The sequence below is a fragment of the Sander lucioperca genome, chromosome 14 (genome assembly GCF_008315115.2).
Source record: "Sander lucioperca isolate FBNREF2018 chromosome 14, SLUC_FBN_1.2, whole genome shotgun sequence".
NCBI classification, from domain to species: Eukaryota; Metazoa; Chordata; class Actinopteri; order Perciformes; family Percidae; genus Sander; species Sander lucioperca.
The window spans coordinates 25,263,804-25,276,351 of NC_050186.1; the positions used below are offsets into that span (position 1 = coordinate 25,263,804).

The 12,548-nt window shown below is 41.0% G+C and overlaps 1 protein-coding gene across 2 annotated transcripts in view; it reads right to left on the reverse strand.

Moving 5' to 3' along the window:
• niban2a (niban apoptosis regulator 2a) overlaps positions 1-12,548 on the reverse strand; it is a 42,388-nt gene that overhangs the window by 11,733 nt on the left and 18,107 nt on the right. For both annotated transcript variants that reach the window (XM_035991651.1, XM_031277552.2), the window contains one exon: positions 6,348-6,463. In XM_035991651.1, coding sequence (XP_035847544.1) covers positions 6,348-6,463 — 116 coding nt within the window. The remainder of the gene's footprint in view (positions 1-6,347; positions 6,464-12,548) is intronic.

Below are 12,548 nucleotides of genomic sequence, written 5' to 3' on the forward strand. Positions count from 1 at the left end.
AAAGTCAGCCTATTACCACCTTAAAAATATATCAAGGGTTAAAGGACTTATGTCTCAGCAGGACTTGGAAAAACTTATCCATGCTTTTATCTTCAGTAGACTAGACTACTGTAACGGAGTCTTCACAGGTCTCCCTAAAAAATCAATCAGACAGCTGCAGCTGATTCAGAACGCTGCTGCTCGAGTCCTCACTAAGACCAAGAAAGTGGATCACATCACGCCAGTACTGAAGTCTCTACACTGGCTTCCAGTGCCTCAAAGAATTGATTTCAAAATACTTTTGTTGGTTTATAAATCACTAAACGGTTTAGGGCCTAAATACATTTCTGATCTGCTAGTACAGTATGACCCACCCAGACCTCTCAGGTCGTCTGGGACAGGTCTGCTTGTTGTCCCTAGAGTCAGAACTAAACAGGGGGAAGCAGCGTTTAGTTTCTATGCTCCACATATCTGGAACAAACTCCCAGAAAACTGCAGGTCTGCCGCAACTCTCAGTTCTTTTAAATCAAGGCTGAAGACCTATCTATTTGATGTTGCCTTTCTTTAAATAACTGTTCATTTGTTATATTACAAGTGACATTCTCTTACAGAAACGGGCATATATCTGCTTAATTCTCTGACACAGCATGGCAAGGGAATAACAGAAGAGTCAGACGTCGGGCTGATCAAGAGTTAGAAGAAGAAAACTAACTAAAATTAGGCAGAAGGCCTAAATACAAATAGACTAACATACTCCAAGGGGGTCCCTGTCTATTTAGAGACAGACTGCAGAAGGAAATAAGATAGTTTAAGAAAAAGTTATTGACTACTGAAAGGTTTTTGTCTGCAGGGCTGTACCGGGTTTTTACAAGGTTTGCCGAAAAAAAGAACCGAGCCTTGTGGTGACGATCACATTGTAAGAAAAAAGTATACTAGCTTCTGTTATTATGAGTAATGAAAGCTCAAAGCCGTGCGAAGCATCTGGGCCCATTGTGGGTGAGATGGTTGGAAAAATATGGACCTGACTGCTTGAGATGTTTGTCATATTGGTATGATTACAAGTGACATTCTCTTGCAGAAACGGGCATATATCTGAATAATTCTCTGACACAGCATGGCAAGGGAATAACAGAAGAGTCAGACGTCGGGCTGATCAAGAGTTAGAAGAAGAAAACTAACTAAAATTAGGCAGAAGGCCTAAATACAAATAGACTAACATACTCCAAGGGGGTCCCTGTCTATTTAGAGACAGACTGCAGAAGGAAATAAGATAGTTTAAGAACAAGTTCTTGACTACTGAAAGGTTTTTGTCTGCAGGGCTGTATCGGGTTTTTACAAGGTTTGCCGAAAAAAAGAACCGAGCCTTGTGGTGACGATCACATTGTAAGGAAAAAGTATACTAGCTTCTGTTATTATGAGTAATGAAAGCTCAAAGCCGTGCGAAGCATCTGGGCCCATTGTGGGTGAGATGGTTGGAAAAATATGGACCGGACTGCTTGAGATGTTTGTCATATTGGTAAAAATGGAACACTAAGTACAAACAAAGACTGAAGTTGCATTGTTGACACTGTATAACAATCTATATATGCATATAAAGAGAAATTCATATTTTATCTGCTTTTATATATTTAAATAACTGTTTTAATTGCTCTTTAATGTTTCATTTCTTATACTGCACTGTAACTTTTATTCTTGTATTTTAACTGTTTGAAATTTTTTATTCTGTCTTCATGTAAAGCACTTTGAATTGCCCTGTTGCTGAAATGTGCTATACAAATAAAGCTGCCTTGCCTTGCCTTACTGGACATGTATTGTTGAAATGATGCAAAACACCTGCTAGCTACAGTAGTCCAACAATTTGAGTCAAACCTTTAGTTACTATCAGAGCCATAGAGATAGAGATGTCTTTCTCTATCACTCTGGTTACTATCTGCTACAGTCACACGTGACATACCATGCGCTGCAATTACTTATATTTAATGCACCAATTGCCGGTACGCGATCAGTACGCGATCTGTGCTGACTGCACGATCCGACATGCGCATGCGCAGGCAGCACAGCTCGCCTACCCACACACCTGTCGTAAAAAGGCGGTCTATTTAAACCGTTGATGCCCCGCCCCCGCACACTACGTGTAGCCATTTCAACGCTGTTTGAAAAGCTCTGCTGTAATTCAGCTGTAAACACCTTATGAGACCTCTAGCGTTGCTAATGTAACATTTCATAGTCAAGCTAGCATGCGAACAGTCTCACAATGATGCTCCAGGACTGTTTTGTGGAAGAAATCATTGTGTTTAAGCCTCCTTCACCGTTGTATCACCTGTTGGCCTCTAACAATGTTTCCCTGCCCTCCTGTCGTCTGCCTGACACTGTGGGGACTGTGTGCTTCACATTTCTAAGGTAAGTGTTAGCTACTTGTGCTATCATACTGCATTATTGCCAGTCTACTGTAGGTATCCTTGGCTCTGTTAAGTTTTATGGTATGGGTTGTATATCACTTAACTGTGCGGCTAATTGGCCTTTTCACAGCAGACATATTTACTTGTCATCATAGGAAAAGCACAGGGGTTATTAATAACATTAACGATGGCTTAGGTATGTTTAGGTGCCTCAGCTACGACACCAGGGCCCTGAAACCAACGCAGCAAATTGTAATTCAGCCATTAATTATTTACACCTGTGATTTTCCAACATGTCAAAATGTCTACCAGGGAAAAGGCCTATTTGCTTTGTTATTAACTGGCTGTTAATTTCTGCTCTTATGTTGCAACTTTTAACCTCAACCTATGTGCTGTATTTCCATTGGCATTATTATGGATTACTTCTTGTGGTGAAAAGGCTCTGAAAATGCTCTGAGTAGTGTCATTTGAATTATATTCATGTTTGAGTATGAATGTTATGGTCTGGTTTGGTCTGGCTGGTTTTTGTTTTGGGGCATTTCCTCTTGGCTCAGGGAAATATTATAAACTGGCTTTAGGAATTTAAACATGGTTACTCACAACCCCATTCTTTTGTACACACAAGTAGTCACATTGACTCACATTCACATTTTCCCATTCACACAGTCACATTCACATTTTCACTCGTGCTTATCGTGACAGCTTCCTTTACTACCAATTACATTTAAACCAGCTGAGCCCTCGTTCTATGGGTTTCCCTGCTGGATTCATAGAACTCGTAACTGCGTACAGTTCTGATGGACATCTGCAGCTTATTTTGTTTCCTTTCTGTATTCGCAAAATAGATTAAAAATCCACAGGAATGTCTGAAAGTGAGAGAGGCTGGAAAATGTAAAAATGTCTTACTATATCGCCTAAATTACTCTTTGTATTATAAACTCCTAAAATCTCTCATAGCATTGTCATCTGCTCCAGTTAAACAAATGGTGAAGAAATCCAGAAATGTACTACATTCCGTGGGACTTTAATGTTCAGGGAACTAGAGAAAAATGTGGATTCAGACAGGAAACATGGAAATGAATGAAGAAAAAGTGACTGCCATAAACACACAGAGGGACTATGAAGCACTAGCAGGAGACTGAAAGAGACTCATTCAGAGGGGAGACCCCGTGTGTGTGTGTGTGTGTGTGTGTGTGTGTGTGTGTGTGTCCGTCCGTGTGTGTCCTTGTGAATGCTGGTATGTTGAGGGGTGCGTCGTGTTTCTGACAGTCTCTTTGAAGGTCTTGTGTAGGTGCACTCTTGTACTTTAGTGTGAAGAAAGGGTGTGAGTTCATGAAGTTGATGTAGTGTTTTCCTGAGCTATATTCATTGCGAAAAAACCTTTCTCTGAAAAGCAGCCATGCGTCTTTCTACCAAAGCAATCATTGTTGCCACTCAATAGGTTGAACTATGGCCCTGACTTGATCTTTGGACAAGTACTCACTGGGACTGACAGAAAATCTCTTTTTAACGGTCACCTGTAGCAAACGTGCTATTTGAGGCACAATATCCTCTGTGAAAAGTTGTATCACAGGCTGTATCTTCTAGGCCTGGCAAACTCGATTCCTTTTAAGGATTCGGGTTATTCTGAGTCACTCACTAAACTGATCCGGGTTGTGCGAGTCACTTGAGTCAGTATTGATCTATAGGCGAGCCGAGACAAGCTTGCAATGTTTCGGACTGTCTGCTCGACCTAATTGCATTTTAATATACTAAATTGTTTTTTTTTTTAAAGATTATTTTTTGATTCGAACCCGGGCCGCAGCAGGACTCAGCCAACATGGGGCGAACGCTCTTACTTGGTGAGCTAGAGGCCGCCCCATAATATACTACATTTATACACCAAACCTACAGTAGGCCTAGCTAGGCTACGTGCAGGACATTGTATGTTATTTCAGAAGTGAAAGAATGGCTTTTGTTGTGGATTTGCTTTACTCTGACTCAAATGAAGTTCACTTGCTCGTCTGCTATAGATCCACCCACTCATGACAACGTAGCCGGCTGATTCGTGCGACTGACTGACTCACGCGAGAGCTCGCGGGTCGTCGGGGGCTCATGAGTCATCGAGAACTCGTGGGTCGTCGAGGGCTCGTGAGTCATCGAGGACTCGAGTCCATGGTCTGCGAGCTGAGACGAGCTTGCGATGTTTCGGACTGTCTGCTCGACCTAATTGCATTTTAACATACTACATTTATACACCAAACCTACAGTAGGCCTAGCTAGGTTACGTGCAGAACATTGTATGTTATTTCAGAAGTGAAAGAATGGCTTTTGTTGTGGATTTGCTTTACCCTGATTCGAGTGAAGTTCACTTGCTCGTCTGCTACAGATCGGGTCGCTCTGACTTTATCTGTCCACTTATTGCCACTGCTAAATTGCATTCATGTTCAGATCAGGGTAGTGTCGCTAATACAATGTATCACTTTTGTGTCGACTTAGTTGGAAACGTGTAGAGTTCTGCTGTCTTACACTCAGCTCTTAGCCTGCGTTCACTGAGCAGCTGCTTGTTCAAGATGCTAGTTTAGCGTAAGCATGAGCCCCAGATAGCTAAGCCGCATGATTGGTGTGGTCGGCCCCTAACTCAATCTCATTAAAAAGTAAAAAGCTCCACCTAGTGGTGGCCGGGTTGGCTCAGTGGGTAGAGCACGCGCACATATACTTCGAGGCTTATGCCTCGACACAGAGGGTTCGAGACCGACCTGTGACGATTTCCTGCATGTCTTCCCCTCTCTCTCCCCTTTCTCACCTAGCTGTCCTATCAATTAAATGCAGAAAAGCCCAAAAAGATAATCAAAAAAAAAAAAAGCTCCACCTAGTGGCACAACCACAAAATAAGGCCAAGCTACACATTTTCTGACCATAACGACATGCATCCCTTGTCTTCTGCATTATCTGTTAAAGGACAATTCCAGCGCAAAATGAACAAGGTTAATACATACCTGCAGACTAGTCGCTTTTTGTGTGTAAAATGTGTCACCTTTACTCCTTCAGATATTGCAAGTATGTTAATAACACATCTGTACCGAGTCGACCATTCTCTGGGATATGTTTTCATGCTAATCGAATGTGACTCTAGCTTGAAACAAGATAGCGCAAACTGCTGATTAGCTTATAAAGCTAGTCGTCGGGGCAGAGGGTAAAGTAAAAAGAAATTGCTATTTCTACCACTAACAAGGCTCAAAATAGCACCACACTTCCACGGTAGCATAATGAGGGTCCCTACATGTTAACCGAAGCATTGAGAACTTTGGAAGTGTACAGACAGTTTATTAAAAAGATAGTTTATAGTTTTTATAAAGACAGTCGCGTTCACGCATACAAGCAGGCGACATCTTGGGAAAACAGTCATGACCAGACGAACGCCGTGCAACCAGTGACCAGTAACATAGCTCAAACACGGCGTTCGTCGGTTTACATGTAGGGACCCTCATTATGCTACCGTGGAATTGTGGTGCTATTTTGAGCCTTGTTAGTGGTAGAAATAGCTATTTCTTTTTACTTTACCCTCTGCCCTGACGACTAGCTTTATAAGCTAATCAGCGGTTTGCGCTATCTTGTTTCAAGCTAGAGTCACATTCGATTAGCATGAAAACATATCCCAGAGAACGGTCGACTCGGTACACGTGTTATTAACCCCTAGGTTCATTTTCCGCCAGAATTGTCCTTTAATATATCTTAAATCAATCATTCTTTGACATCACAACTCCATGTCAAACATCTCCAAGTGTCAACTTCAACTGGAAGTTGGTATTAAACAACCAGCAATGTGAAGATACTGTGCCAGTGTGCTAGGTTTTTCGTGATAGCCGAGTTTACAGTATGTTTAACTTAAAATGGGAAAGGCCTTCTGGACCTGTTTTTTTTTTCAGATCTAGAGATGCTCCAGCCTCTGAGCGGGGACAGAGCAGTATTGTGATCTGAGATCCTGACCTGTGGGGGTGCCCCGCACATCATATCCCAGGTTCCGTAGTGTCCCTTGGTTTGTCTGTAAAGTCTCACAGCGTCAGTGAAGGCTGGCGTCTGAACTGTGCAGTCCTCTGGCAAACCTGTTGGGGGTAGAAAAAAGCAGAGCAGATGCTTGGTAACATTACAGAAACACGACCCCCCTTCTCCCCTCTTTTAAAAGAAGATCTTAACTCAGGGCTTGACGGTAACTTTTTTCCCAAGGTGCCCTAAGTTGAAAAATTTGGGAGCACAAAAAGAACTTTAGAGGGACGCAATTTTAATGAATCAAATAATGTGTTTTTCTTTAATTAATGGGACACGAGGAGTCATTTACAAGCAAAATGAATAGTAGGTTTTCAATTATTTCTGCATCAAACTGTTTATTTAATAATTATGTAATTATTTATATTTTAAACTGCTAAACTGTATATGGTTCAAGGTTCATTTATTCTCATTGTGCAATACAGGGTTGCACAAGGAAATGCAGTTGTAGTCTCTTTATGCTTCACGAGAAAAACAAATCAAAAGCAGTAGTGCATTCCTGTAGTGCATATAAGGAGGAATGTAAACAGCAGCAGCAAAAACACTGGTCATTCTCTGGTCAGATGATATGGCTGGCAACTTAACATTAAAAATTCTACATCAGGGAAATTGTCCATCAACTTTAAATAACTTTCAGCATCATTGATGTAAACATGTTTTCATTAAACTTATACAGAATATAGACTATATGTATAGTAATAGTTTATTTTGAACATGTAAAAAAAAAAATATATATATATATATACATACATACATACATACATACATACATATAATAAAAATAAAAATAACAGATAAATAAGGACATGTACATTTCAGCACAATCTTCCAAAATGATTGTAAGTGAAGATTGTGCTGAAGTACACAGGTATTTGGCATGGGAGAGAGAATTTGCTTTGTTTTTTTTCTTTCTTTCTTGTTTTAGTCCATTATTAGCTTCCTAGTGATGAAGACTCTTGTCGCAGCACAAAGATATTGAGTTTTTTTAGAAGAAGGTTTTCAAGTGCCCCACTGAATCCAGATAGACCCCTGGAGAGAGAGCATGCTCATGTGGAGGAGAGAGTGAAAGGGTGTCTTCAGTGTGTTTTCAGTTCATAAAAGTTAATTGTAACATTTTGGTCGACTAAAGATTGTTCAGCGTTTGGTGGTACTAAGAGACACTCCGCTGGGTTTTCCCTGGGAGCTTTTTTCAACTGCAGTTCCACTACAGCTCTGCAAAAGTTGACTCGGAGTCAACTTTGTAAAACGGGCAGAGCGGTGAACCTCTGGGCGCTTTCGCCACAGTTAGCAGACTTCGCTACTACTTACCTGTAATAGCAAGATTGTGGGGATGCTTTTTTGGATTCCATGCTTTCTTTGTATTAAAGGCAGGCCTCAGAATGCTCTGCAGTCTGCAACAACTAAATGGATGTTTTCTTGGTATGAGATGAACAAACGTGTGGACTTTTAATTGGTTTCTGCAGATTCCCACACTAACGACCGTTTCCATGACATCTAAGTCATTTCCGTGGGACTGTCGGAGAGGCTAATTATGGTCAGCAGTATATTCAGTAACAGTTGCTGGAGTGTAGCACAACACGTGCACACTCGGCCGCACACACAGTTGTGTCATCCCTCAAAACAGGAAGATGTTGCCTTGTTAGAGGACAGATTTCATGTGGTTGCCATGGTTACGGCCCCTCCCAGCTGACCGGACAATAGAGGCAGCTCACAAAGCACTCAGCAACATGCATGTGTTTTAAGGAAGTTGGTTCTTAACATGTGGTTATGTTTTAAGTAATGGAAATACAATGCTAGCCGCCTCTCTCAATGCCACAGCACTGAGGGACGCTGAGTGCGGAAAGTCATACATCCCTCACAAAAGAGTATAAACAGGTGTATCTTAAAACAGCCCTATAATTAGCAGTTTGTCCTTCAGAGCAGCTCTTTCTTAAAATAAAAGTGACTGATGCTACAGTTGTGTTTTTACATGTGGCACTTCACTGTGAGTCAGTCCTTCTGATGCATGAATGTGTAATTAAAGGATAGGTTTGCTGTTTGCCAACCCAGTCCTTACTGAAATGTTTCCCATAATTTATTAGGGTCAATAATACGCAGTAACACAACTTTAACAATAGCAGCAATATAAATATATATATATATATATATATATATATATATATTTTTTAAAAGCTTACCCATCTGCTTCAGCTTTTCAATGGGACTGAACACTTACAGTAAGTGCTGTGCAATTTCCACTGAAGTGATTCCATTTTGCAGTGGTGTAAGAAATATTTGGACCCCTTACTTAAGTTCAAGTAGATACACCACAATGATACTGATTTTGAAATGAAATGGCCAGCCCCAAAACAACCTATGCCCTTTTAAAGCATTACAGTAACAACAGGCTAACGCTTATGATGACAGATGTCATTACAGGCAATACAACCACATAGCAAAACACGGGTTATGCTGAAAGACAGCCGAAAACGGGCCCAAACAGCATTGTACTATATCACAAATTTGTTATATTGTCAATATGCCTACATGCCATGGACACACACACACACACACACACACACACACACACACACACACACACACACACACACACACACACACACACACACAGGCTACACAAATGTAAAAAAAAAAAGAAAGTTTGAAAGTCTAAGCTGTTGTGGACGGCTTAGACTTTCTAGAGAGAAAAATGTGTTTCCTATACTTCATAATGGTTGAATGGTAGGTTTACCAACAGAATGCCTGAGTGATATTCTGTTACCTTGTTCACGCCAATTAGGGCTGTGTACATGTTCAAAGCTACAGTGGGTAAAAAGCAAAAAAAACAGACTTTGAAGTAGAGTTAGACATCTTCCTGCAGCTCTCCCTCTCCCCGCTCTGTCGCACGGCAATGCATGCGCAGAACAGCCAATAGGAACTCTCTCTCTCTCTCTCTCTCTCTCTCTCTCTCTCTCTCTCTCTCTGAAATGACCTGGGATTGACCAGTCTCCCATCAAGAGGAGGTGCAGAAGTCTAGGTTACTCTCAGACTACTGAGAATATGCTGAAAGATTATTATAGAATTTTTGCCTAACAACGCCAAAAATAAAGTGCCTACCACAGCTTTATTTATTCTGGTCTAAAGTTGGGCATTTAAACTGGGGGGGTCTATATGGATTGAGTCTTAAGTGGCCACTCGATGAACTGCAGTTTTTGGCACTCTCGCATTGGCTTCATTTTTCATCGCTGCTGTTGTGTGTGAAGTGAGTCTGCATGCACAAGCATCAATGTGTGTGTCTCTTTCCTATCAAGTTGTTTTGTCTCTGGCTGCAAGTCTGTGACTCAGTGGAGGCTGACAAAGACGGGAAGTGACCAAGGAGTGAGGCGGGGGAGAGGCAGAGCCAGACAGGAAGCTGTCTCTGCTCCCAGCTCACTAACTCTTTGCTGATGGGCTGAGGGCCGTGTGTTGGCTTGTTTTGGCACAAGCTTTCATGAGAATTCACTGGACACATAAGGATAGAGGCGCAGTGGGAAAATAACTGTGTTGGCAGGTGACCAGGCATCATTTGGAGGTCAAATGCAGTGAAAAGTGTCTGAGGGACGCAGCAGCAGACTGGCTCATAGTTTACGATCCTTATACTAGACAGTTCAAGACCCTCAAACTGTCAACAACCAAGCAGTCAACCAACCAATTTTCCCCATAAATATAATTTATGTGGATGGCTTAACATGGTTTAATCCTAATGATATTTAGCCTTTTCTGCAAAGTTACCTAGTGATAGTTGTCTGTACACCCATGGTCACATTGCAAAAAAGAACTGCTAATAGCTAATTTGGCATACTTTTAATGGTGTAAAAAAACAAGACTCATGCTATAGTCCAAAGCTCCATGCTATCATTATCCATTATACTCAGTGTTTACATCTGTCTTAAGTAACAATAGCAATAGGAATGGCAAACCTAACTCCTCCTCAATGCTTTAAAAGCAAACTTTACAGCTCTCTAACTTCTCTAGCTCTCATTCCACCAGGACTCAAAAGCTTTGCAATATAGCTTTGCCAAGGTCTTTAGATGGTACTGAACAGATTTGAAGACGATCAGATCAAAAATGTCCAAAGAATCCACCATAAATTCAAAATGGCTGACTTCCTGTTGCGTTTAGGGAATGGCTTTAAGAGGCCTTTTTGTAAGTTTGAATATGATACATCGGCCTACAAATCTTCATACATCTAGGTGAATCATACTGCGAGGGCTACAAATTTTGGAGGGTTTCGCCCGTCGATCCATTTTGTTATACCCAAGCACAAGACCCATAAAATATAAATAAATGTCACCGGTTGTGATGCATGTCCAAATTTTCAGGTGTTTGACCTTTAGCCCCTCAAAAATGTGATTAGTTTGCAAAAATAATAATCAATTTCAATGGGGCCTTCGCCAACCGATGTCCGTGCTCAGGCCCAAATTAGTAATTTGGACGCTTTTAGGGCACAAACTATGGCCAGGTTGTGAAATGCCTGAAACTGAATTATTCTACATTCTCAGCTTGTTGCTCACTTGAAGAGATATTTCATCTTGGTGCCAAAAGAAATTTATATTTACTTTGTGTGTTTTTGCCTTTTTAAAGAGCTGCACTGAGGGAAAGTCTTATCAACTGTGTTTACATGGCAATAAAGTATTTAAAATGGAAAATATTATTATTATTACAGGCCTGTAAACGCTACACATTCTCCATGTGTCTGAACCAAGCTAGATCAGGGAACAGATTGCAGTTTCTCTGCACTGTGTGTGTGTGTGTGTGTGTGTGTGTGTGTGTGTGTGTGTGTGTGTATACTGTGTATAAATAGAACATGTGGCAGCACTTACCACGGTCTCTTTATTTGAGGCATTTCCCTCCCTGCCTTGCTCACCACGCTCTTGTTGGAGGGATTTTAGCAGCAGCCGTGGATAAGTTCCCAGGCCTTCACAAATGTGTGTGTGTGTATATTTCTCAGAGTTAAATGTATTTGACATTTTAAAACCCATTAAGCATTTGGAAGTCAAATATTGCCTGATTAGACTTCAGCTTCAGGCCACCTGCTTTCACATCAAAGCAGGTTTTAAACACTTCTTTCAAACCCTCACATTGCTGCTGCTCCCACCGACATGCATGAGTAGGATTTCCCCATATGGTGCAGCCCTACGGAACCAGCCGAACCCACAGTACAGTAAATACTGACTGAAACATACCATCAGCTTCAGACATCGCAAACACATGACTGAGGAAATCCTAAAATACGATTTTAGCAGAAACCGAGTGAATGCTGGACAGTACACCTTATTTTGTTTTATGTATATTAGTCTATACTCTATGTTGTCTGGCAATGACGCCATAGAGTACATAAATGTCAGCATTTTGAACCATATAGCATGCTGAGAAGCACACTGCTCTGCTACTGACTAGCCACACACCTGACTTGATGTGTACTTTTACCGTTCTTTGAATGTGCCCATTGCACGTCTCTTCTTGCTGAGTGGAATTAATGTGAGGTCTGTGGATCCGAGCAGAGGCCTGGTGACTGGTTTTAAAGGCTGTGGGGGTGGGGACTGGTCTGTGATTGATGGTTCTCTAGTGGCCCAGCAGCAGCTCGGAGCAGTCTTTGACTGCTAATGTGATGCAGCATCAGCCTGGCTGCTGGACTGCTGCACAAACTGAACCCATCAAAAGGGCCCAAACTAATGACTTTTTTTTTTTTATTTTTTTTTTTTTTAAATCAAATAATCTCGGTTGTTTTTTGAATGAATTGATGAATCGTAAAAATGTAAATGATACGTATTGAGAGCCCCAGATAATATGCTCATATTGCTTGTTTTCCTCGACCAACACTTCAAAGACGAACATATTAAACTATCAAAGATATATAAAACGAAAAGGAACAACTCCTCACGTTTGAGAAGCTGGAACTAACAAATGTCTTTAAAATTTGTTTTAAAAAATGACTTTCGCTGTTAATTACATTAGTTGAATTATTAGTTGGGACTACGGATGGAAATTAGCCCTTGGCTACAATCCGGCATGTTTACATGCATGTATTCCATGTTTGTTCATTAACATGCACTGTCCCAATCAAATAAATAAATAAATACAAAATAAATAAACAAATGGCTTCAGGACTAGAAATCATGAAGT